The 27,275-nt window shown below is 38.7% G+C and overlaps 1 protein-coding gene across 1 annotated transcript; it reads right to left on the reverse strand.

Annotated features, from left to right (window-relative positions):
* Positions 1 to 299: 299 nt before the first annotated feature.
* TMX4 (thioredoxin related transmembrane protein 4) lies at positions 300 to 27,275 on the reverse strand. The gene is made up of 8 exons (XM_087776539.1): positions 27,067 to 27,275; positions 17,892 to 18,007; positions 12,864 to 12,909; positions 11,624 to 11,752; positions 10,593 to 10,638; positions 8,240 to 8,341; positions 5,845 to 5,908; positions 300 to 4,535 (listed from the first exon to the last, which is right to left on the reverse strand). The coding sequence occupies exons 1-8, from the start codon at positions 27,258 to 27,260 to the stop codon at positions 4,249 to 4,251; spliced, it is 984 nt and encodes a 327-aa protein (XP_087632665.1). The 5' UTR covers positions 27,261 to 27,275; the 3' UTR covers positions 300 to 4,248.

Raw genomic sequence — 27,275 nt, forward strand, 5'->3', positions numbered from 1 at the left:
CCTGGCAGCCTGCATTTGAGCCCCAGCTGCATTTTACACCTCGGAGAGCGTACCCCGCAGCCCAGAGTTACTACAGCCAAACCCTCCACCTAGGTGTGTTTCTCCCAAGCATTTTTTCCCTCGTGTAAGAGGGAAGCAATTCATTAGTGTACAGGTTTGTTTTAAAGACTTTAAGGAATCTTCACAAGTCACAATCTCTACTATTAATTGGAAGATCAGTATTAAAAAAAATAATCGTTTGTTAAGCACACAGATGAGCCATCTGCACACTGAGAAAATGAAAACTAACTACAAGAAGATCATAAATACAAAATTTATATGGAATTTCAGTAAAAATACCCATAGTATAAATTTGCAACACTTTCACATAAAAGACAATCCTATATAACATTTCCATGACGAAAGCCCACGTACAAGTGCTGCCCAGCACGGGTGCAGCACATACACAGCATTCCAAGACGCGGATACAAGTTTCACACAAATCTCGAGGACGGGAGTTTTGAAAGGCTGTATGTATTTGTAGCCTCTTTAAAAAGTAACCCACTGGGTTTTTTGAATGACTTGCTTTTAGCATTCACGTTCAGATCCATCAGGGACTGGTTTTCAGAGTGGCACGCATCCCATTTGAAATTTAAATTGGCTCTCAAGAATTTTAAGTCATTTTTGACATACAGCTCTAGTTTACAAGCCTTACAGCCCTATCCTTAATCAAAACATTTTGAACAGCGTTAGCGGCAGCTTCTCCAAGGACATTTTGTCTATACTGAGGTTGCAAGAACAAGTTCCATTTTTAAAAATTAATCATACCAGAGGACAGAGATAGCAGAACACTCAGATTGCACAAGAGGTTGGTAATGACTTTTTTTTTGGAAGCAGACCAAGTTTAATACTATTGTAATAGTCTAATTAGTACTAAACTTGCATGATTCAATTAAAATGTGTTTTAGTGGAAAAAACCCTAATTCTGGAAGGTAACATCACACTCTTACTGCATAGCTAGTGGTCTTTCTGTTAAACACCAATTTAGCCTTTACAGTGTTTGCTGGATAAACATTAGTCAAACTTGATTATCTCCGGTATCATGCTACAGTATTTTGCCTACAAATGTTCAACTAAGTTGGAGATATCAATGGTTGCATAGCACCTGTTTTTCTCAAGTCTTGATGACAATTTAGCGATCTTTGTAATCAGATACTCCAGTACATGTCAAATACAGTCAAACCCAAGTTAGCATTAATATTCCCTACTTTATTCATGAAAACACAGGAGCAATGACATACATATTATGTTCGAGAAGCCTTAGAAGCCTAAAATTGCTTGTTTCCAGATTCACAGGACAGATCTATGAAGAGATGAACTGCTGTCACTTGCTGCCTGCTTACCTAATCCTTGCTCATCAGAGAGTGGTCTTGCAGTTAGGTCTATTATGATGGAGAATACTTAATATCTTCATTTTAAATAATCCAAACTTAAGTGACATGCAAAAACAGAGGAAATGTAAGCAGAGACTTCAGAGAATCACCCTACACAGGAGCTTCTGATCTTTCTCACAGCATCTCATAAACCATGCGCCTTGTAGGACACAGTGTCACCTGTGGTTTGTGGTTTTGGTTTTTTTTTAATTCAAAGACACCATAATGAAATCCAGCTCTTGTGAGAACACCTTATTTGTCTAAACATTCAAAAAACCCAAATACCTCATCTTGAGCACTGAGAAGAGGTACACCTGACTTTTTAATACTTCATATTCCCAACAGCATACAGAAAGCCACTGTGAGGTATAAGGATGTTCTGTATCTTTTAAAGTTAAAACTTCTTTAAACAGCTAACGATGATTTTAGATGACTGGCTCCACGTTATTACAAAAGTGAAGGGAAATTGCATTAAAATTCAACATTGACATGCTCCCTGCTATGTGCCGAGTATCACAAGACCCTGTACCGTATAAAATACCCTCTTTGGTACGCAATCGAAGACCTGATTTCCCTCAACCTGTGCTGGATACAGTCCCACATATGTTTAGCGTCTGGTAGTTTTGGGCCCATGACTGAGGGGATATGCCTATTATTATCTTGTGCAAGTTCACGTAACTGAATATACACACCGACTCCTGCTTGTCTCATGAAATACGGTTAAAGTTTTGTTTTCATTTTAGACTTTTAGGAGCTCCTGATGCACAGATAATGAAAACAGCAAATACACCATGGAAACAACAAATCTGTACTCCGTGCTTTTAGGTGCACAGTTCTTCCCTCCAGACTACAGTGGCCACAAAGTTTTCTTCGTTTTTGCAAATAAAAGCTTGGCTTGAGTTTGGGGCATTTTGGTTTGGGTTTTTTTTTTTGTTTGGTTTTTTTTTTGTTTTTGTTTTTCGTTTGTTTGTTTAAAAAAAGCTGGTACATACCTCAACTGCTACTGAGTTCTGCTGTCTGTAAGCTTCTACAATTGCTCAGTTACATGGGACAACGCCCAAATAACAGAGGACAGCTTGTTCTCATTATAGTGCAATGGATATATATTTTCAACTGTATGTTTTCACATATGTGAAAGCATATTTACCTGTGTCCACTATATGAAATTCAAGCTCCAGACTGAAAACGTTCCTTAAGAAAATTCATATTCACTATATGCAGTGTAATTTTGTTCTTTGCACAACTGTAACAGACAAATGCAAACCTTCTACCATATAGTTCCAAGACACAATGTGCAACAGGACACAGGCAGGAAAAGTTAAGCTTTCTTAGTAAATATGCTCTTTATGAGCATTTAAAAAAAAACCAACAACAACAACTTTCAACACAAATTGACCGTATGAATCTCAGTCTCAAAGGAAACCAGCATTTTGCACTTGCAACTTGTCTCTTCTAACAAGATGATTTCATCTCTGATTACTCTTTATTCTTGAAGAACAAGATGAAATTCATGCATGTTAGCAAGATTTATGCAATATATATATAAAAAAAAAATATCAAGATTAAGACACATCTTATGCACATGATCACACAACAACAGAATAGGAACATACAGAATCTCACTGTAGGTATTCCTTACCAAGAAAAAGCCTTATATATTAACCAATTCAAGGAGGGAAATACTGATATCTTTAATGACTTAAGTCTGCTAACCACACCTAATGCCATCTACCTGGCAAGCCATTTTCACTTTACACAGTTCAACAGACGCACGTTATATCTTGATATAAGTAGCAAAACCAAAAGCTTCTCCCCGCTACCCACCCGTGCCCCCCTCTTTTTCTAACGTGCCGATTCCAGTGACAAAAAAGTAGAAAAGCCATCAAAGGTAAAACCTTAAATGCCTCTTCAGTTACTATTACTAAAGCAGCGTGAGTTCTGCCAACCGTATTCCGAGTTGGAAATGGCAGAACTGCACTGCACTGCACGCGACAAGCTTGTACTGGCAAGAAATACACAGAAGTGAATACTTCTTGCTACAATCTCTTGCGGGGGGGAAGTCATGTTTTGGCAAAAAGCCCCCCGACCAAAATAATTTCCTTTAAACCTTTTAAGAGTTCAAACATATTTTAAACATTGAGCTGCCACTCTTTCTCGGCCTGAGGTTTTCAATTACTCAAACTCCTTGGGTCAAAAAACGCAGCTGACAAGCTTGAGCTGTGCAGCATGCCTGCGAATGACCACAAACTGAAAGATCTGGGGGTGTACTGTATGACAAACTTTCAAAACAAACATTAATGAAAACGAAACAGAAAGGTGCTTCAGTTGAAAGTGATAAAAATAAGCCCATCATCCACAACATTTTTAAGAGAAGACTAGTAAGGTGCCTTCTTTCACTACTGTATCACTTATCTGGTGCTTCTGTGGCATTTGGAAACAATAAACATTCAGAAAGCAAAGTCACAGTCCTGCCAAGCTACTGTGAAGGGTTAAAAGTCCTGATCTTGCGTAGGTCAATACTTACAAAGGAACACAAACAGAGATGACCATTGTACAGCTGGTGAACTGAGACCCTGTTACCCCCCTTTTTCTCTTAGAAGACTTCAAACAGATAAGATACACGTATTTTGATTGTCATGGCTAAAGTTATACAATACACAGCATATGTGCTTATAAAACAAACCCACCGAGCAAGTATTAGCTTAAAAAAAGAAGCCTGCTGACAGAGCAGAGGTTTTGCGTAAACACAAACGACAAATCAAGTGTAAGCTTCAGCTTCAGACACAGGGTCTGACACTTCTTTGGTCCAAGGGTACAAAATACACCACCGAAACAACTATAGTCCATTATCAGCCACCTGACTTTTACGCTTTCTTACTGAGCTTTCAGTCTCTGAATCAGCTAAGGGTTGTTCACTTAAGTCTTCCATTTCTTCTTCCCCTGATTCTTTTTCAAGTGCTAAATCCTCCTCTGAGTCATCAGCACTTGAATTCGCTGCATCTTCTCCATCTGAGAGATCTTTTACATCTGCAGTCTCTTCCGCATCATCTGCGGAAAGCTCTGCAGCCTCCTCCGGTTCTTCTAATGCCGCATTCTCCACATTATCCTTTGTAATTGCTTCTTCTAAACAAAAGAAGAGTTTCAAGTACTGAAGTTAGACTGAATCTCAGAACAACGTCTTTTAAAGTTACATCACCATGTATGTATTCTGAAATATTCACTAACGTTATTATTGAAAACTTGTACGGGGCTGTATTTTCCTTATTTTTCAATTATTTCAAATAAATCTTCAGTAGTATTTCTCCTCCGTTTTCATTTGTTTTTCTCGCATATCGGGCATAGATAGCTTTCATTCTGTTCCACCAAGCGACAAACTAAAGACAGATCAGCTTTACTTGGCTCCCTGAAGAGGTATCGTTATCAAACAAATTGGTGGGGAAGTGCTAAGATACTGGTAAGCTCTGTCAGGTAACAGCTGCTCTTCAACCACCCAGCCAACTGGAGAGCGTACTGCACAAGTATGCAGAGGGGCGTTTTTCTTTTGATAGTGATGAACAGCTACGATTTTGCACACTTCCGAATTCTAGATTTGGCTAAATTCTTATTGGCAAGTGTTACAGATCATCTTCATCTTCAACAGCAAACCAGTACACACAAATGTACACAATTATAAAATAAATTTTTAATTACAGTTAAGTTTTGCCTCCACTTAATAGCACAAACATACCAAAAGGTGTTTTGGAGTTTAACACACATCTGGTGCTGACGAGAGACTATTTCATGTGCAAGTTTTTGCCTCCCGTACTCATAGGGAGCAGAATACTGCTCAGAAGCCCTCTAAGGATCAGCAAGATCTACGTTTCCTTCTTTTACTTCAAGGAGGTGCAACACCTCCCCCCATCCCCACACCTGCAGTCTCTAGATTCATTTGATTCCCTCTATCTCCTCCTTTCTCCAACCACAAATTACGTAGAGAATTTTACGGGTTCAGAACATTGCATCTCCTAATGCAATACGCGGAGTGCGTAGTAGGATGTGGAAGCGTCCTGCCAAAGCAAATTCCTTTCTATATTTCAGCAACAGGTCTAGTGAATGCGCACTTGCATAAAATACACAAACCCCAGTATCTTTCTTCCAGACTTCCTCATTTTGAGTGCATTTCACCTCTTCACAGCTGTGGAAGCTAGAATAAATTGCTGCTCTTGGGTTTTTTGTCTGCTTTGCTATCCTCCAAGTAGATGCTTTGACATCACTATTTTAGAGCCCAACACATCAATCCTTGTCAGGGTGACTAAAATGAATGCCTGGATTATTGGTTCACATCTAACTTCCTGACATCTAAGAACTTCTTGCCATTGGTTCACATCTAAGTTCTCCCTCCTACAAGTGTACATTTAAACCTACAGTATCTCACCCAGTTTAGAGTCCTTACCAGATGTTTCAGCTCTGTATCTTGACTTGGATGGGCAAAGGCAGTCTGAAATCAAAACCAGTATCTGTATAAAGGGAAAAAAAAAAAAAAAAAAAATGGCATTTATTAGCAAACCATCCCACCAGCCCCTGCGCTATTAAGTATTTTCCTACTCATCCTTTTTAGGTAGACATACAACAAAATTTGAGGAAATTATATGATCTTGCTCAGAGATAAGAGCTGTCCTAAGGAGCTAAATAAAAACACTGAAAAGCAGTGTGCTCTTAGTGTATACCAACCAACATTCTCTGCTTTCTACTCCAAATTTTCTGCCTCCTACTTCCCTAAATTTATTCAGTATTGAAACGGCTTGCATCTTAACAAGAGAGGCCCAGAACACAGTTGAGGAATTTTTATTTAAAACTTATGAAACCTTCCTGGTCAAGATTTTCTGTATTTTGGAATGTTATTCAATTCCTACCCCTGATTCCCCAATACACGATGTGTACTTTCACTTTTTGTGCTTGGTTTTGTCTTTTAGGTTTGGGGGGGTGGGGGGTGTGTGTAGAACACATACAATCAAAATGCAAGGAAGATATTTGTCTCATTGTCATGTGCTAAGGATAATGCAAAGGGAAGAGAAGAGACAGATGATACCACGTTAAAGAAATACATTTCAATCATTGAAAAGCTTTTTAGAAAAAGCTGAGAGATTAACTTTACATTTTTTCAGTTTTTTCAGTTTGGGTTTTGTTTTTTTTTTTTTTTAGTGAAGGAAGAAGGAGGAAAGTTTTTTTTAAGTCATCATATTCATTTGCTCCTAGTTATGCTAACTTGATTTGCAGTCATTTGGTGATGAAAATCTACCATCTAGAAAAATGCAGCTGTTCAAATTGTATAAAGACAGACATTTGCTCATATATACCAATTCTGTACACATAGTATGTATAAAAATGTGGTTTTGCCTAAACACACACACACTGCTTTGAAATCACTTCCCTGTACTACTGAGAAACGTACTCGTGCCATTTTTCTTTATGTCACTAACACTAATATTTGGGCTGAAGGGCAGATATCCAAGTGCCAGAAACAACCTTTACACTTCCTACATGGAGTAGCGATTTAGCAGCTAGTTAAAGCAGTTATCAGCGTAACTGTTTTAAACTGTTTTTACAGTTGCAGAACACGCTTGTGGACCAAGCGACTAGTCTGAAAGAACTTCTATTCCCATCTATATCTCCTTTTCCAGTTCAGTTTCTCACACAATATTGATATTGGAGAGGTCATAGAGAAGCATCATTCAAATATTCCGAGAAGAAATAATCCCAGCTCCACAGGTAAAGCAACTTTGAACTGTTTCCACTGATGAAACAACACAGGGCTGAGGATACGGTCCTTAACATTTGCCGATATAGCTGACAGGTTTGTTTGAATAACCTTCCTGATGTTTTGGAGATTGATATATGAATGCACCAGTTCTGGTTAGTAACAAGAGAGGTCAGATTTTTCAATTACTAATGAGAATTCAAACCAAAAGATCATGGGGGAGAAAGAAGCGAAGTCAGATTTTATTAAAACCAAGCTGTAACCACAAAGCTATGCCCTGAATAGAGTAAATCAATTAAACCTCCAAATCTTCAAAGCCTTTCAAAAAATATTTTCATCCTTTCATTTTGAGTAACACTGCAGCAGCATACTTACATTGCTAACTCCCACAAATACAATCCCACCCCAGCTAATAAAAATCTCTCCACAAAGCCTGCATTTTTAGAAAGTTGGAGTCTTTACACAATTCTGACCACACACATTCAAGCCTTAAGTACAAAAGTCTTAGATACAAAAGGCCAACATTAAAATCACTTGTTTAGTGGTTGAACTAAAGTCTAAATCGAAGCATGAATTTCATAAAAAGGTTAACTTCGAGTGAACCAGTCTTAACCTTTACCAGAAGTAGGTAACAACACTAAAGAGTGGACCTGCAGTACTGAATACTTAAGAATTTTAATAGAAGAGGATAGAATAGACTATTTCAGTTGGAAGGGACCTAGCTGGACATCTAGTCCGACTGCCTGACCTATTCAGGGCTGACCAAGTTAAAGCATGTTATTAAGGGTATGGTCCAAATGCCTCTTCAACACTGACAGGCTTGGGGCATCAACCACCTCTCTAGGAAGCCTGTTCCAGTGTTTGACCACCCTCTCGGTAAAGAAACGCTTCCTCGTGTCCAGTCTAAACCTCCCCTGGCGCAGCTCTGAACCATTCCCCCGCATCACTGGATACCAGGGAGAAGAGATACATCATTAAAATACGGTACTTCAGTATCTCTTATCAGCAAAGTTTATTCCTTTTTTCCCCAAGTTAATGCAAAGCAAAAGTTCTAGGTAATTGAGAAAAAGAAAGTAGTATGCTTTCTTACCAAACCCAGGAACAGGCCAATCAATAAGGTAGCTAAGATGAAGATTGCGTAAGAAATCCAAACATGAATTCCAAGAGTGCCCGTGAGGTAGCTATGAATTTGCTGGAAACGAGAGGAAGATACTTAATAACTTCATACTTAACACCACTTATGATTTATACTGCTGTCACCATTACATAAATTGATACCTAATCAAGACCTTTCATTTAACAGTATTTATACCGAAGTCTTCCCTCTCAAGCCCTAGTTATCTTTAAAAGTCATACTATAATTCCTTTGATACCATTAAATCTTGTTTGTCTTTACCAAGTTGTTCACATTAGAAGACTTTTTAAGCAAAGGATGCCCAATTCCTTCTTCCTAAGGTACTCGGCATTAGAGATGCCACGCGTAATCTTGCTGCGGATAAATGTACGAGGAAGGCTCAGAGCATACAGGAAAGTATCACAACATTCTCAATCCTTCTATTCTGTAAGAAGGTGGCAACTGTTGGAGACAGACTATTGGCCTAGATGAACCCACGGCATGAACCCGTACATCTCTTCTTATGGCCTCTGTCGTAGGAAGGAGACTGTACAGTAAGCGTCCCAGATAACGACAATCACAGCACCGACAGAAGTCTACGAAGCTGAGTATTTAAAAAAGGTAACTTAGAACTTAAACATTTCAGAATGAAAAAAGCAACCAAGTCAGGTTAAAAGCAAGAGCCCTTTTATACCCGCTTCACAAGCGCATCACCAAGCAAAAAAAAAAGTAACCTCATACAGAGCTTTATCCCCATAATTACATCTGCGAAGCAGAGTGGTAGACACTTAAAGTTGCACAAGATCCAAATACATACTTAAATTTGGGAATTCATTCAATAACTAAAATTGATCCATTTAGTTCTTACTCAAGCTCTTTAGTTCTTAAAAGGAGCCACCCATTCTAAGCAGATACTGAATAAGTGATTTCACTTATAAATTTAAAGAGAATAATCCAAATACAATATTAAGATTTCTCTGAAACTGGAGTCTGTTATTCAAACCTACCAATTCAATTGACTGAACCAAGCATCACAGAGATAGTCTGGTAGGAAGTAAACTATGACATTAGATGTCTTCCAAGAGTATATCCATTAGAAAACAAACCACAATCAACACTTACAAAAGTTTAAATATTGAAATTCCAGCGTCTTTTTTTTTTAATGTCAGAACAGCTTCCAACATTTATTAAAGCACATGCAAGGACAGCACATCAAGAAGAGTGAAGAAATGTATAGCTGAAATATTCATCAAAGCGGAAAGCAAATTAGAGAAGGTTTTGTCCCAGAGCATTTAATCTTTCAGGAAGGAAACTGGACAGAGACAATATCATTACCCAGCAACCATGGAAGAGAAATGCCAGAAGGCTGTAAACAGTTAATACTATCCAGTGAAAGAAAGAATCAAAGATAGCTTGCACAGGAAACCTAATAACTGAAAGTTTTGTTTGATTCTGGGTTAGATGCTTACTGGAAGTGATACGAACTCTGTTCAAACTGCTACATTTATTTTTTGTAGCACATGTTACAATATTAAGACCTTTTGCTACAATCAAATACAGTCTCTCAATCTTTACTACACTTGAAGATTTTAAGAAAGAGTATGTTTCCTGACCAAAACTGGAAAGGTCTGAAAATTCTCAGCATCTGCATGCTACAGGCAAAACTTCGATAGCTCCCAAATGAAAGCGTCTCAAAATATGTTTAAGCTCAAAGCATACTTCAGTGTACACTAACCATTTCTCCTTTACTTCTGATAATTACTGTCCAAATTTGTTGTGTTCCTATGCCAATGGCATGGACAGTTTGAAATCCAAATGTAGAAATTCTTACTGAAGAATAAGACCGTTACCCTCTCTTCTCCTGTACAATACGCTAGATGCAAATGAACTGCAGAAGAGCATAATATAAAACTTTAAAAATGAACCTGGATATAATCTTTAGGAGTAGTATTAAAGGAGAGAACCCGGTAGACAGTAAATGTATTGCTGATGTTTACAACCATTTTTGCAGCAGCTCTCAAAAACCTACTTTATCGTGTTAGCACGCTTTGACAGAACATTTTAACTATACCAAGATAATAAGAACAGTAAGTACTTTTCAGTATTGATGATAATCTTTACAATCAAACTGCCACTTTTGGCATAGTCTGTTAGTATCACAAAATTTATAGTGCAAAGATACTATACATCCGATGTACAGTAAATGTAAGGAAAATTTAACTCTCATAAAAGGATAATAAAAATATTCAGTTAGGTTTTGACTTCTAAACAGAGTATTATTCTAAGCATGAAGAGGAGGTATGGAAAATGCTATCACATAGTTACTTACCCTGATCCATCCAGAGAGGTGAAATAGTCCTGCCATGCCATGCATCCTAGAAAACAAAGAAAAGGAAGGGACAGGTTCTAACACAGATAGGAGTTGAGATACACAGCAAACTGTCCAGAAACCAGAAAAAGATTTTACCTATGGCCTTTCAATGCCATTCAGCCCCTGGTAATCGTCAGAAGGGGGTTACTGCAGATAAAGATATTTTCTCTGTACTATGTTCATTTAAGCCAGCTCGATGCAAAGCATTGAAACAGTGACTTGAAAGATGACATTTGAGCATAATCAAGAAATACCGATTCCACAGCTTAACCCTGTGCAGCCGTAACCACCTTCTCCCCAACTGACGGCAGCATGCAGCCCTGTAGCTCCTCTCCCCATTACTAAATATCCTATAGCTCTTCCTCGTCCTCAGATGAAAAATAAGGACACCCACTGAATCTTTGACATGAATTCACACATAATAGCTTTAGCCAGAACGAAATGCAGGGCATTCGCATCTCAGGTTCACCTTTTACGTCATGCAAGCATTCTATGCTATTTCAAAGCAAATCCAACGCTCTGAAAACGAATTCTGATATACTGTATAAGCACTACACAGCTTCCTATTCCAAGGGAGGACACGAGACTTCCTTGTAAACAAATAAACAATAAATTCTTAAAGCCAAAGGCTGCTTGCCTCAAGCAGCCAGAAGTCATGAAGTAAAAATCTACATAAACACGCACTGGATTCCAGTACTCAGCGGATATTGCAACTGACACTTACATAATGCTCAGTGGCTGTACTTTTTCCTTTGTATATTTTCAAAGGTGATATAAACAAACCTTAGTAGGTATGAACAAAAGCGAGTGCAGAAAATAAACTGCTTTTAAAGGTGCGAACCGGAAAGCAGGCTGTCAATACAGATTGCTTCTGCAAAGCCTACACGTCTAGGAAATAAAGGCCTTTTGTCTCTAAGCTGTCAACGTAGCACCCTTCATGAATAATGAGCTATAAAGCATGTTTGTTGTTAATAAAAACAAAGCGTTACATTATAGAAGATGGAGACTTCCACCCTGCAACAGGCTCCACAGCTTCCCATTTTCTCTCTAAAACATAACCTTGAAGATCTTCCAATGTTCGTGAGCCTCGGTATCTGCGAAACACTCCATCGTTTGCACTAAAACCCAAAAATACGCATTAATACAGATATCCCTTAAACTGTATCTATGGTAAAAAACAAAACCCAAAAAACCCATGTACATTATAGATTTGATTTGCTCAGAAAGTTGAATGCTTAAGCATCATGTAATCCATGATGGAAGGTCTCAGTTTTTAAACAGTATGAGCTTTTCACATTTATTAAAAATGCTATTTTTCTTAAATAAAAATTCACTCGCACTACAGCAAATACAAAGCACATGAGGTTAACAACCAAATCATTTTTTGGACACAATTCAAAATCGAAAGTGTCCATGTATGTGTGTATATATATGCATGACTCACAATGCCATGACTTCATAAAGGGTTCAATATTTCAAGGATGACATCTTTTTATTAGAGAGGAGATACAGCAAACATCTTTCCTGATCTGTTTTTAACAGTATTGGTAACAGGGGAACTTAGTAAAGTCATTTAAACTAAAGAAAAGCCTCAGGTGAGGACTTATCAATACAATCAAAGCTCTAAACAATAACCTGAACTGAAATCAAAAGTCAGCATTCCTTCATTCTTACCTGCATTTCAGAGTTACAGTTTAAAACAAGTGACAACTAGGAGTCAACAGCTACATATCGGTACTGAGTCAACAGATGAAGAATTCTAGCAGTAAGAGAAGCAGTAAAACAAACAGTGGAAAATTTCTGTACTGTTTTACATATGACCTACGCACTCAACTATTCAAATGAGAAATTTTAATGACACTTGTATAAGGTCAAGTGTGTCTGCTCACATACGGTCAGGTTTCTAGGAGCCAGTACTACTTCTAAGTCAGGTTTTTAGAAGCCAAACTTGCACCAATTTTTATAAATGCTATTAAATGTTGTTTCCAGACTGAAAAAGCCTCACTTCTACCTAGGTACAAAACCGTTCATAAGAGAACCTTCCACTGTAAGTTAAAAATACATACTTTCCATTCATTAAGAGCACTGAGCTCCTGAGAAATGTTTTAGAGATTGACAAAAGTGAAATAAGCCAGTTGTTCATCACATCTTCCATGCCACTGCTCGAACAGGACAGGGAAGAAGAATATGTACTGAAACAGACAACTGTTTCTAGTATGACACACTTACTGGTAAATTGTAGGAAGTGTTGTGACAAAGAAACGACCACTCAAGCCTAGAAAGGGAAGAAAAAAAACGACATCAAATGGTTAAGTAACACTGAAATTTCTCAGCATTCTGACTTATCTATAAATACCTACAGAGCTGTATTTGTAGACTAGAAAGCAGCAAACTGCATAGCTTTTACCACTGTTTTGTAAATACAGGTTTACAGTTTGTTTTCAGAAATGCTACAAACAATAATAGATACTAAATACTGTTGACAAATTAGGGGCAAATGCTTACCTTGAAGAATGTTTACTACAAGGTAATTTTTCTACATGGATTTCACTAATCAAAATTTGCACGCAGCTGAAGTTTTTGACCAGACCAGCAGCGTGCCCCTCTAACCAAGAGAAAGAAGAGTCACACAAATGCACCCGTATTCCAGGATGCTGTGTGCTTGTGTCTGTGCGTAGTCTCATCCAGATGACCTTCGTTTCATCTAGAAAGTTGGGCCACTAATGATGACAGCAATGACAACAATGGCTTACAAACTCTGGCACCTGATTTTCATTCATCCTCTAGCTGATTTTAAATGATTTGGAGCCACACATTTCAGATCTCAGGTATTTCAAGTCATTAAATAAATCAATCTTTGTATTTGCTTGTTCACTTCTTCCAAATAATCGATGTACTCTGCACAACCAGTCTGTTCTTACATCCTGTAGGAAGGCTCAATCTCTCTCATCAATATGACTGTAGCAAGACAACGTTTTGGATGTTTCTAGGTTCTTATCCTTCCTTCCCATACATCATTCCTCTCCAAGTAAATACAAATGGTATGCCAACAGATTGATAATAAAGCTTGGGATGTCTCAGGATTCTGTTCTGTAAAATACTGCAAGTTTAAGCCACGAGAATAATTTTTAACATCGTCTAGAAGGGTGGGCTCATGTCAGCATTTTGAGCATCTGACATAAGACAGAAGAAAGGACAGACAAAGTTTGAAGCAGGGCTTCAAGAGGCTGACTGGAATTGATCCCCACACTGAAGGTGCATTTTTCACTGACTGGCAAATACGTAGTAATCTGAGTATCACCCTAGGCAGTGACAACATAATGCAACTCATAGGACAGAGAAATTATCCAAATCATCAAAAAGCAGCTTGTGGGGGAGAAGCTGTTTGAAGTTCTCTGGCCTTCCACTCAGTACTGCTGCAGAGTAATGGGTGCAAGTGCTTCCAGCTTCGCTGCTGCCTTAGGTACACCACTGAAGATCTCCCAGTGTATGGCTTAATTGCAAAAGAATCAGCTGTGAAGCATAAAGCTCCCAAACATCTCATAAGCAGGTTGTCTGTATGACTCAACTAGCTAAGTTGTCAGGTGAAGACATCGCGCTCTCCCCTCTGCTTCCAAATCTGAGGAAAAGTCAGGGCTACTTGACATTTGCCACCTCCTGACAATTACAAAAACCTGCAAGCAAGAGGAAGAACTCGCCTTAGTGCTCAGTCATATTGTTTACTATTCAACACATCCAACTTAAAGACTGCAGAAATTTAAAATGTGCTACTAATGCAGTCTATTTTGGAAAAAAAATACAGCAGACTTCAGAGATCATCAACCCCTAGATATGCAGTCTAACTCCATTGGCAAGGGCTACATTCCTCTAGCTAGCAATTGCCAGTCATATAACATACCACTGTAAAGAGTACAAATCAGTTAACTTCTCCTTTTATAAAGTTCTGTGAAAATCTTTTGGGAAACTAAGTCCTTATTCAGCTTTCAATAAAGCAAACATCTTTTGGCACCAGGAAGTTAGTCGCAGAAAAGTATTGTAGCAACAGAGTTTCTGCCTTTAGAGACAAAGATGAGCCAGAATGAACTAAGCCAGGTATTTTTAAAGTTTCAATAGCAATGTTTTTCCTAGTGTGAATTTCCCCTATGGAATAGGAAAAAAAGGGTTGTGGGGTTTTTTGTTGTTTGGTTTGGTTTTTTTTTTTTGTTTTGAAGATGTTTAAATCAAACCAAGTGCAAGCATCTTTAAAGCTCCAAAAACGAAGTCTTATTCATTTCAATTTTTCAGCTTTCTGCCTTAATTGCTATGAGAGGCAGGGTGGTGGAAAACTTTATAAAACAGCTAAAAGCTACGCTAGCACAGGGAGATATCAAGTAAACAAAACCGCAAGTGTAACAGTAGAATTAATCAAGCAGAAAGCACAGCTGCATGAGAAAAACCTAGGTGGAGAGCCATAAACAGCATAATAAGCTTAAGAGCAAAGAAAGTCATGGGAACACTGAAAGACTTTCCGAAGTTCTTACAAATGCTAGTCAGGAAAACGGAGAACAAAATAGCTAGCTTAAATCTCTCTTACCAGTAGTCTATCCTAGAGCAAATACCAACGGTCTCAGAATGAAGAATGACATCTATAAAAAAGATGCATCTATCAAAATGCATCTAAGCATCCCCAAAACTTTAGCTGGAGGTTTGTTGCTTTCTAAGGCCCCTCCTTAGAACAGTAAAACCAGATGTAAGCCAGCTACAAAGAGCTAAGAACAGACAGTAAATTGTTTTGGTGTGTGTTTAATACAAACTTAATCTGGCTAATAGTTTAACTCGAAATACAGTTTAGCATCTGTCTTTGTTTGCAAATCAAAAACTGACATACATCCATTATGAAGGCAACAGCTAATCAAGAATAGGAAAAAACCTTCAGTATTTGCACACACACCCCCCCACCCCGAATACACGGAGAATATAGATGCCATCTAAAAATACAGCTGCTTTCATCAAACAGCTGCTCAAAGAAGATCCAAGAAGTCTTGTTTTAAATCACAGGTAAATGTTGTGATTGGGAGCTTAAGAAAGGCACTACAAATATACAGAACTTTGAGATCCAGAAGCATCTCCATTACGTGCTCTTGAAATACTCAATGTTTTAATAGAAAAGATGAGGAAAGAATAAGCATTTTAGGACTAGTACATCAAGTGACTGAAATATGCTGTAAATCCATTAAGGCTCTGGTGGATTTATTCTTTGGGAGTCTGCTGTAATTAAGCACCATGAATGGCTACTTTCTCCTGCAGGTTTTGGAAGTGCAATTTTACGCAGCTCTGCACTCAGCTAGAGGTTTTCCCCTAATTTAACGCATTTTGACTACTTTCAATTTGATGAAAGGGTTACATAAGCAAAGCTAATTAAGGTGTCATTGTGCAAGCAAGAACAGGAGATAGAGCACTTAAGCACACCAACCAAAAGGCTGAAGCATAAGCCTATAGTAAAAATACCTCAATAACTTTGGAAAGCTTCCAAAGGAGCTCATATAGTTTCAAAATTACATCAGCACCAAAGCTCACGTATGTAATAAATCTTTGTTTACCAGTTTGAGTATTCGTTAGTTTTAGAAGCGGCTACAGTTTTCATGCTTTGTGCTGAACTGGATATTGTAGGGATATTACACGTACTTTGGTACAAATTCATCATTTTGGGTCCGTCCTTTGATTTGCAGAAGTCAAACATCCTCAGAGGTCAAGACTCTCAGCAACATTAGAAATTCAAATATTTAAGGAACTTCTGGTTAAAAGTCACATCTAAGGTCTTAAGAACCCGGCATCACTCAGCAGTCAGAAAAATTTAGACTAAAAGAAAGTATCAAGTACCTGACCCCTCCAGGTCCCAACACTGCTGTTCAAGTTTTTTTACCAGGAAGAATAATTCCTTTGAGATCTTAAGTATTTTCTTCTTAAAGCCTCACTTCTGAAAGTGCACATTTAAGTTACAGTCGTATCCAAATGCCACAATCAAGACTGAAATCCTTTTATTTGAGCACTGCATGAGCAAAAGAATCCCTGTCTAACCGGGAGAAAACGATAGGATTACAATAGATCCCCATTTACAGCCTTAACTCCAGAGCAACCATTACTTTTTTGATGTGAAGAAGTTGGCTTTAAGTTTACACCTATGAAAACAATTTTAATATTCAAACTCATCTGTTTAATAAACTGTTAATGATTAGTATACGCACTAAAGGAGAGCCCCACATCGGCAGCTCTTTGGCATAAGAGCTTTTGTACACTTAACAAACTTTTAACAAAACATTAACCTACACAAGGTCTAGAACAGCTGGCATTTTCTTGTCAACTTAAATTGCTGTATCTAAGACCAGAGTTTAAGTAATTTCCCTGCTTTTAATTTGATAAAGCTAACTTGCTCGGCATGTTTTCAACAAATAAAACGGACACATTTTCCACACGCTTTCTGAGGCAAAAAAAAAAAAAATCAGTAAAGCTTAGCCTTTTTATTCTAGTAACATCTCTGCTTAACTCTGTCAGTCTTCTGATACTGCTGATAAAATCTTTTATCCCCTCAAAGCCAAAACAAGCACGAAGCATTCCCAAGAGATGCAGAGGTTTAAACAATATTGGTACTGCTTACACAAACACACATTCAAAACTTTGAAGGGAGTCACTAAAGGGATAAATGGGATCATATGCATGCTTCTGTGGATAGTTAGGAAATCCTTTTTGTAAACACATTTGCATATGTGCATCACCAACAGAAAACAACTATAACATCTGTACTTCAAAGCACTACTACAATTAAACAAGTCAATAAACCAGCACCATCATGGAAGCAGTTAAGAACTTATTAAAGCAGGCGGTAATGCTGCGGTAACGCTACCGAACCCTGAAACGCTCGGTAACTGGAGCCTACAGAACTGGATTCTTCCACAGACAGTTTGGAGGAGAGAGGAACGAGACAGGCAACAGCCTTCAGTGAAGTAGATTAAAATAGAGAATAAGCCCTTTTAATACAGTATTAAGCCAGATCACTCCCCCAATTCTTTAATCCTTCAAATTGAATTTATAGACTTAGGCTCATAGATATGAACTATATGGAGAAACAAAATATGGATAACATTATTTTGATTTAGAAACCTCTTTTTTGACTTGGCTGGTATCCCAGGTACTCCAGTAAAATAAAGCACGCTCCCAGATACTAAGCGGTACTTATATTGAATAACTCCTTTTATTAAAACGGTCTATTTCATACTATACCTGGTTCTTGAGTGACATCCACCTTTCCCACAGTGATATCTAGATGTTCGCTTTCCTTTGCAAAACTCTCCCATGTCAATTCAATCTGTTGACAAGCTGGACACCAAGGAGCATAGCTAAAGGGGGAAGACAGGTTAAATATTTTAATAGTCTTACACTTATAGACATTCAAATTGATTTACCGTACAGAGAAAGTACAAACACATCAATCACAAACGAAAAAACCCTACAGTTTTTCTTAATCAAGTCTACTGAATAAGACAATCAAGTAGTTTTTTTATCAATCCCTATGTTCCTCCTCATGTTATTAAAACAAAAACAAATCTCCACAGATTTAAGAAATTCATATCCAAACACCTCACCACTTGTGATTTACTCTATTTACATATGAAATAAATCCATTTCCATGGCAGCTATCTGAATTATTGAAGCCAGGCTGTGCTCTGAAGCGGTATCCTTCAACATAACATTCTGTATTGATTTCCCACACCTCAGAACTTCTAGAAATTACATTTGCCTTAGCCCATTACTCAATACATCAAAGCGTGCCCTTTTTGATAGCACTCTTTAGAGATTTAAAAAGAGTGCACATCAAATTCCTACTGCTCATATTGATTGTCTCTCTCAAGTCTTGTTTTTTTTCCCCAGGATTAATTTCAGCAAAATAAGAAAGCATGTTTCAAGAGCTGTGTTTTCTATACTACCAACTGCAATAATCAAACCAAGTTTGCAGTTGTTATTGATAATATCACCACAGAGACAGAACAGCTAATATGAAAGGATAATATCAGATAATGCTTAAATACTGATAAAACCCCATTTGCCACTTGTATGTATTCTACCCTAACTTGGTTGACAAAGCCTGCGTCAAACTTGTGCAGCTTGCAATGGTCTGTCATATACGCAATTAAGGTAACACGGAACAGCTAGGTACAGCACGTAACTGAGCCACGGCAATTGCCCATACACAGACTTATCCTTTTACAAATGAAAAGAGACCTTTACGTGGTTTAACCTTATTTATTGGGGGGGGTGGAGGTGGAAATGTATATATGCAGGTTTCTGATAGCAAAGTAATGGGTCTAGAGACACACTACTTCGCACAGTATTCCATATATGCTACCACGCTCCTCATTCATCATTAATAACAGAACCAAATTTCTTCCTGGGCAGAGTCCGATGTCCTTAACAGCCCACATAACCACTACACTCTAACTGGGAACCTCTACAAGGAACACCCTTACTCCTTCAGTTTGTCTGCCAGTACTACAGTCTGACCTAAAGAGTGGCACTCCTTATTCCCTGGCTGTATTCTGATCAGCAATGCTTGCTTTCTTAGTGGCTGCGGACAGAGATCTCCCCAGCCACCCACAGATGTTTCATGTAAATAAGACTGAACCTAAATCAGGTAATTTCTCACAGAAGAGGCAGAATCAAATTTACTTTGAGCACTTCATGGTAGTTTTGAAACCTAAGTATTTAAAAAAGGAAATCTTGTCATTTGGAAGCTAAAAGCATACAATTTAAAAATACACGCCGTATTTAACTGTACTAGAAATTTATGATTCTAAGTACGAAAGCCAATACCTTGGTTTTTTTTTGAATCAACATCACTCTGCACAAGAGCATCTGAAAAAAGTACATAAATCTTATCCTGCCAAGAAACAGCCCCTCAGTATCTTTTAAAAAGATGCTGGAAACAAGTCTCACATGCAGTGCTGTTTTCCATTGTGCTGCTGGCCTATAAAGGGCTTTTAATAATAGTTTGACAGATACTGTACTTTACCAACAGTATTATTTTATTACAGTAGCTTGGCTGATAAGTAAGAAACCGCATACATCCATCAGATAATGCTGCTGATGTTGCTCTAAAATTAAAGACAGAAGTTGGAATGTTTTCTAAATCCAGCTTCTGTACATGTGTCAAATTCACACCATGAGATTTTCAAGATTAATACACCCTTTAGGCTGTTTAAGGTAGTATCTGATCTTGAAATAGAAATTTGGGTCCTATCAACATTTATGTTTACATTTGACATTCATGAGCATTTCTTAATGAAATTAAGTGGAATATTCAATACACATGGCTAATATTCATATAAGTATTTTCTTTAGCTCAAAGCAGCATTAAAATCCACCCATATCACAGTTTGGTAGTGACAGAACATAACAATGAACTTCACAAAAAGCCTTAGTTGTTGGCTTCCTAATTTTTATTACCAATATTAGATGTGGGATGGCAGCAGTCACATATGATGCAACAAGACCCAGCCACTCAAGCTGAACGTTAACACAATCAGAGCTAAAATATTTGCTTTACATTCCTGAAATTACACGTCCAATTTTTGCCAGGCAGGAAACACCCTGTCCCCACATATACAAGAGAGAACTTGCAATAGAAACCAGATTTTTGCAAGAGTTGTCATTGGTGTTTACTTCAACATCCTCATTTTTCTGAAGCTTTAATGTCTGCATTTGTTATGCAGCATTTGAAGCACTAAGGAATTCAGGAGTGCCTCCTGGAAATAACAAAAACATTCTATTGCCAGAGCTTTATTGTGTCTCCCTTTCAGTCTTAAAATACTTGCCCTTACACTTTCTCTTTTGGTAAGATATAGAAGAGTAAAATACGTCACACTTAGGTCACCTTTATCAAAAGGTTCAAAAAACTTTTTGCACCCTGAAGAGCTGAAGCTTAAGGAGGTACTTTAATTCAATGTAGGCTTCTAATGAAGCCTTTAGAAGTGTGGCTGATTTGTATTTCTACAGGAGTCATGGTACAACTACCATTCTTACGTTCCCCAGAAAAAATCCATAGGAGCAGGAAAGCAGATCCATGTGTGTGCTGTGAAACCAGTCTTCGTTACTTTTCATCAAGTCACAAGATGCATGACCAGGTCACTCACAAAAGCAGATGGAACCAAATTTCTTCTGCCATACTCCACAGACAGACCAGAAAATAATTAGCTCCTCGTCAACACCACCTAATTTAGGGCTGTTCCTCCTCTGCTTCTCCCTTTGCACACAGGGGTACCTTTAGCTATTAACTTGTTGTTTGCATTGTGCCCTACACCCTAACAACTGTGCCAAGAAAACAGCACTCAGGTCTTTCCAATTTAAAATCAAAGTCCACTGGAATTTAAATCAAGACCTGAGCACTTGGTTAAGGAAAGAAAGTTTTCAGTAGCCTATTACACATTAAAAAGCAATTTACTTATCTCCACCATTTAAAAATCAAATTGAAAACATCACATACCTATAAATTACACATTGCCAACTTATTCACCACAAGCAGGTATCGCGCATTTCTCAACATACACCTCATTTGTGGCATTACCAGACCTCTTATACAGCACAAAGTTTTACATTTGAAATATCCTCATGCACTCTCTACCCTCCATAAATAAGGCAACTAACATCTATCTACTGGTCAGGTCCACTGCAAGAACAATTGACTTAAGTGGATTAAAATCATTATTTCAAAGTAGCCAGGTGTTTTCCAGTTCCTACTCCAATAATTACAATACCTGAAGCTTTTTCAGAGGGCATAAAGAAAGCAATCCAGAAGTAAAATTTTAAGCTCTTAAAAAGTCGAAAGCAAAGTCTGTGTCTCTCTCTGATCTAATGCATAAAAGACCGAGCTTTGGCTTTCAAATATCAGCAACTTCACAGAGGGCTGCAACACAAAAACAAAACAACAACCAACCCAAACCTTAAGGTAAAACCGGTTTGGGCAAATGTGCCATTCAGTCATATCACTACAGAGTTGATCAGTAAACACAGAATGACTTTACTAAGATTTACTGACACACAGTTCCCAACTCCAAGCCACTAATCTCTCTTTCTGTAACTGCCTGGCTATGGAATTCACCAATTCACTCATTTTCAAATGAATGTAACTGACTCCTTTTATCTGCTTTTTCACGATGGTTATTCGGTAACTACCAGTGTTGAAGAGATGTAACCCCGAATACCATCCTACACTTCGCTCTGATGGCAACTTCAGGAAGTTGCAAGAATCTAGGAATAAAGGAAAAACAGCTTAGGGATACAGGCACGAGAGGATTTGCCAAAGAGAAAACAGCAAAATAGGCAAGATGGAAGTTTCCCCATTTAGTCTCATTTTTTCCTCAATTCAAGACACACACTGTTTATAAAAGGCACTGCTTACAGTAAACCAAGCTAGCTGCTGGATTTCAGATTGGGAGTACTATTAAAATTAGAGGTGCAAATGTTGAGACAGTACCTAATAGAATGGTAAAAACAATATCAGAATGAAATAATTATTACTTTTATTCTTTTAAGTAGTTTGGCCTTATTGCTACAGAGCTCATAAACATACAAAAAAAAAAAAAGACAGTGACTGATATCCTTGGGTGTTATCTTAAGACTATCATTTGATTTGTTCTTGTTCCTAAATACAGATAGGTCTTGAGGCAGAACAGGCATTGTCGTAATTTTAACAAAAGATAAGCTTCAGAAAGCCAACTACATGGTTTTAGCTACTTTTCAAATGAGCAGGTGGTAGCCAAAGATACAGCAGTTAGTCCCTGTAATCTACCAATACCTGTATCACAATAGTACAGGCTCTGGAAGCTGACAAGAAGTTTCCTCCAGCGTGCCAAAACCCCTCCAAAGCAGACAAGACCTCCCAACCCAAAAATGGTTGCTCCACAACAGTTAAACAAGTTTTTTTTACAAACTGCTGAAGCCCTAGCTAACTCAAAGAGCAAACAAAGGAGGTTTCTTCCCTGGATTCTCCTGCCAAGCTTCACTCAAATGCCTTAAATTACAGACAGGCCTACTGAAGTGACAATACACCCAGGCACTGTTCTGGGGAATTTCTTTCAGGGTGCAAGCTCAGCCTTATGAATTCCCATTCTGCTGTATCTACTTCAGTAACCTGACATGTATATCTTTTCCAATAATACCTAAATAAAGGGGAAAAGTAACCGCATACCGTTGTGGTGTGATGCACTAGAAGCCAAACAAATTGTGTTTTTTAAGATAACATTTCAAGTGCTACTTTCCACTTGTTCTACAGCTCAGTAATGAAATGCATTTTAAACTTCCAAGAACAAGATGGGAAGCAAAGCAGGATATATCATAATTATTCAGCTCTCTAGTTTCAAAACCAAGAAAAGGATAAGTACACCATCTGCAATTAAAAGACACCCCCCAGCAACTTCCCATTCACAAGCATTTTTTTAAAGATGGAGAAATCATTTTTTTTAAATTAGAAAGCCAATCAATCACTGAAAAATTAGGTGAAATCTTCTAGAGCTTCAACAGATGAAGTTCCATCATTCTACATGGTTTTGTTCCCTTCTATAATAGTAAAGCATCTGCTGCCAAGGGTATTTCAGTTTCACATCTTATCAGTTTCTGTCCAGCCAATGCATGGCACAGTAATCAGCCACACGTTCAATTATTTAATAAGAGTCCATAGATAATTTGGTCACTTCCTCTGAAGTCAGTCAGGAGGGCTGCAGCACCTTGAGAACCAAAACACAGTTTTGTTAACTTGATTTCTTCCCCACCATTGCTTTTCGGGATTTTTTTTTTCCCCCCAAGAATATGACAAAGAAAAGCCTGGATACTAACAAGTCAAGAGGAAGTAAGAGACTATACTCTCATAAACGACAGAAAATTCTCAATCTTATTGAACTCTCAATCTAAGGTCCTGTCATTGTTAAATAATTTATGGCATTCTTCAGGAGTTTATTTATACAAACTGTTTCAAGCCAACTGTTTAAAAGCATTAAACCATGTAAATACCAAAACATTCAGCTAGATTTTTAGCACACTCCCTTAAAACTACAGATAAAAGTGCTAGTGGGAGGACTGAACCCTTGTGATAATCTGGCCTACTAGCTAGCAGGACAATGTTTAACAATAAATTTTAATGAGAAAATAAAGTACGGGCCTATGCTATAGGTATGATAAGCTAGCCTTGAAAACATGACTATTACTTAACATTATTCTCCCGATTTTCACCTGGCTAGAATTAAAAGAGAAAATTAAGACTTTTTCTTTTTAGGTACACATAGCACTAAGTCTGTGCTGAAACAAATGGGAACCAAAACATTTAACATTCTGTGGGAACTAAATTAGAGATTTTCCCGATGGGCAAGTTCCTAAAGTGCTGCAGGTGCAACAGGAGCATATTAACTAGTTTCATTTGTAACCAGAGGCATAAAGACAACAAGTTTATTATTGGGGGGTGTGTGTGTGTGTGTGTTTGGTTTAATCTACTTCAAGAAGACGACGATGTTAAATTAAGATCAATCAAGCTTCAAACGAGCTATGTTTACAAATGCAAAATGCACTTCTAAATAAACAGACCAGAAATTAGTGTTCTATATTCCTAATAGACACAAAATTAAAAATAAAGACAAAAAAAATTCCTCGTATTAACAAATCATTATCTTGCAGCTACAGACTAGAAATAAGTCAATAAGGAAACCTTTTATAACAGTTCATTCCAGCATCACACTCGCAGCACTTCAGCGAGGATCTGTGTGCTGCGATAGTAACAGTAAGCAAAAAGTGTTGTAATGTCTTTCAGAGACACAAAGTTATCCAGAATATTTTTATCAATGAAATGCAGCAGTGCTTCCATTGCCTGCAATTTTGCCAGCTATAAATAACCAAATATTTACAAAAAGTCGGCCAAATACACACACTTCAGCTAGGAGGGATGAAGGAAAAAAAATCCTACTTCCACTACAAATCCAGCACCCAAGTAATTTCTGACTTAATTTTCTCTATTTGCGCACCTGAGAACAACAAAAAGTTGGTAGCACACAGTAATTCACCCACATTACTTTCACAGATAGAAAAACTGACGTTAAACAGAAGTAGTAGTACCCTTTCCTACCAGGGCAGAAAGCTTCAAGCCAGTAATCTAGAGCAGGTGACCAAAATAAATATTTTTTTTTCCACAGAGATCCTATAACAACATTTGCATTAAAAAAATAAATAAGTACTGCTTGGAAAACAAAGGTCTTATAAACAAACAGGAGGTTCTTTGAGCAAATGAGGTTTTGATGAACAATACTGCAGGCCTTCCAAACAGCATGGAGGGAATCAATGAACTGACATGCAGGACTCCTGCCCAGATCACCAGCTCTAAACCAGACAAAAATCAGTAGAAGTCAAAATGCATCAGCATGAAAACAGCTGCAAGAATCCTAAGAAATCAATACTGGATCTCAAACTCCTGTTTAGACACAATTAGGAATCTCAAATTCTCACTAATTCAAGAACAGCAGCATCAAGTTAGTATCTTCAAGAAAGACAAAGGTTCCTTCTCACTTAGGAGAAAAGCAGAAAGCACTCGAAATGTAGCACAGAAAATAGCATGGAGAACCACAGATCTTTCACACATCAAACACTATACATAAAGTCTAATTCAAGCAACGTAGCAACAGGAACCATATTCAGCTAGCACTAAAGCTAACTGTGCCACCATTGCTATTGTCAGCTACCTGGCACTCCAAACCAGCGTGCAATGTTTCAAGTGGACTAAAGACTCACAAAGCATTTTAATTGTTCACTGTCCCAACCACTTCTGATTTCAGTCAGTTCCTCTATTCTTTCTTCCTCGGGGGCATGCACCAGTAGTTATTTAAATATTTGCTCTTAGAAATAAAAACTTTGAGTCACCACAAATAACCTTTTCCCTCCATAAGATTCACCAACTTGTGTATGAATAGGTAACTTTCATACAATAGCTTCCACATAGGACTAGCATGTCAGAATTGGAAAAATTTCAATCTCAGAAATAAATTTATTTTCTCCCATTCCAAGATCATCTCTTTCCCCACCTTTTAGAACACAATAAACAAAAAGGGGAACAAAGAGACTCAAAATCAAACCCAAATCCTTAATCACAACGGTAGGCATCCCTGGGTCTCTCAAGCAGCTATTTTAGGATTGTTCCCATCTATTCACTGATTAACACCAGGTGTCCAGTAGGATCCTGAGCAGTAAAGCCCTAGTGGAAGTGATAGTCCTTCCCCCTAATAGAAGACTGCAGATAACTCAAATTCAATACTAAAACAAAACTTAAAGCAGCTGGGTAAGTATTTATGAGGGAGCACGAGTTCAGACATTGATGGGCAACCTAGTCTGTTTCACAGGCTACCCAGTCTGTTTCAAACTGTTCAAACTCAAGCACTTCCACAGAGGAGTAGCGCACATACCACAATAAAATCCTATTTCATAGCTGCACAGCACACAGCTATCATGTGAGCAGACAGCCTATTTAAACTACTTTTTTTTTTTAACTGCTCTCTTAAAAAAAACCCTTAAGTTCCTTTTCCCCCTTCTAAATACGAGCAGGTGAGCTAGCCTCCACGCACAAAATGTCATGTGCATTTCAAGAACAGTATCATATCACAAGTGAAAAAGCCATGACACCACTACAGTTAGGTAGAAGCACTTAAAACCCTAGTGAGAAACAAGCAAACTTCTCTAGCTGTCACCAGGATAAAGCTGAAAAGTTAATGAAACCTGATGCATCTCCCTTGAACAACAAGAACTCTAGAGTGAGGCGGCTGGAAGTGACGGTGTACCAGGGTATTATGTGACTCCACTTTGGAAGCCTACTCCTGCTAAATATTACCTACCAAATTCAGCCTTCCTAGCTTGCACAGAATCCAGCGAAAGTCCCAAATGAGTAAGCAGTGGAAGGTGCAGCCCCTGACACTATTCCCTAGCAGGCAGCTGTCTTAAATAACACCGCTGACATGTCATCAGTGACACCACGGCTTACTGAAACGTGCCCGGTTTAACCTTGGGGCACTCAGGCCCGCTGGGCCGGCACAAAAGCAGAACCTGAAGGAAAGCGAGCTTTATCAGATCAGCTCCAATAAGGCGAGCGTGTGCCTGCAGGCCACGGGCCGACAAGGCTTGGTGGAAGAGGGGATCGCGGGCGTCAGGTGCCCCCCCCTCCCCGGGCCAGCCATTGCAGGGGCGGGGTGGGATGGCCGACACTGCCCGGCCCTTCCCTCCCCACGCCGGAGCAGGCGTTCCCGGCCGTGCCCGCTCCCCGAGCGGAGGCCGGCCGCCCTAACAGGGAAGCCCCCGCCTCAGGCCGTCCCCGTCCGTCCCCCCCCCCATTCCCCGGCACGACGCCTCTGAGGCGAGCGGGAAAGCGGCCGTTACTCACAACTCCAACATCCACTGGCCCTGCAACACCAGGCTCCAGTTGGAGCCGCCCAACACTTGCACTCGGCTCCGCGGCTCGCCGGGGCTGCCCGCCCGGGAGGAAGAGGAGGCGGCGGCGGGACCCAGCACGGCCGCGAAGAGCAGGGCGGCCGCAGCGCAGAGGAAGAGCCGCCCGCCCCAGCGGCCCGCCGCCATGTTCAACCCGCCCGC

The sequence above is a fragment of the Nipponia nippon genome, unplaced genomic scaffold, assembly GCF_047370975.1.
Source record: "Nipponia nippon isolate SJK-2023a ecotype South Korea unplaced genomic scaffold, ASM4737097v1 scaffold_4, whole genome shotgun sequence".
Classification (NCBI taxonomy): Eukaryota; Metazoa; Chordata; class Aves; order Pelecaniformes; family Threskiornithidae; genus Nipponia; species Nipponia nippon.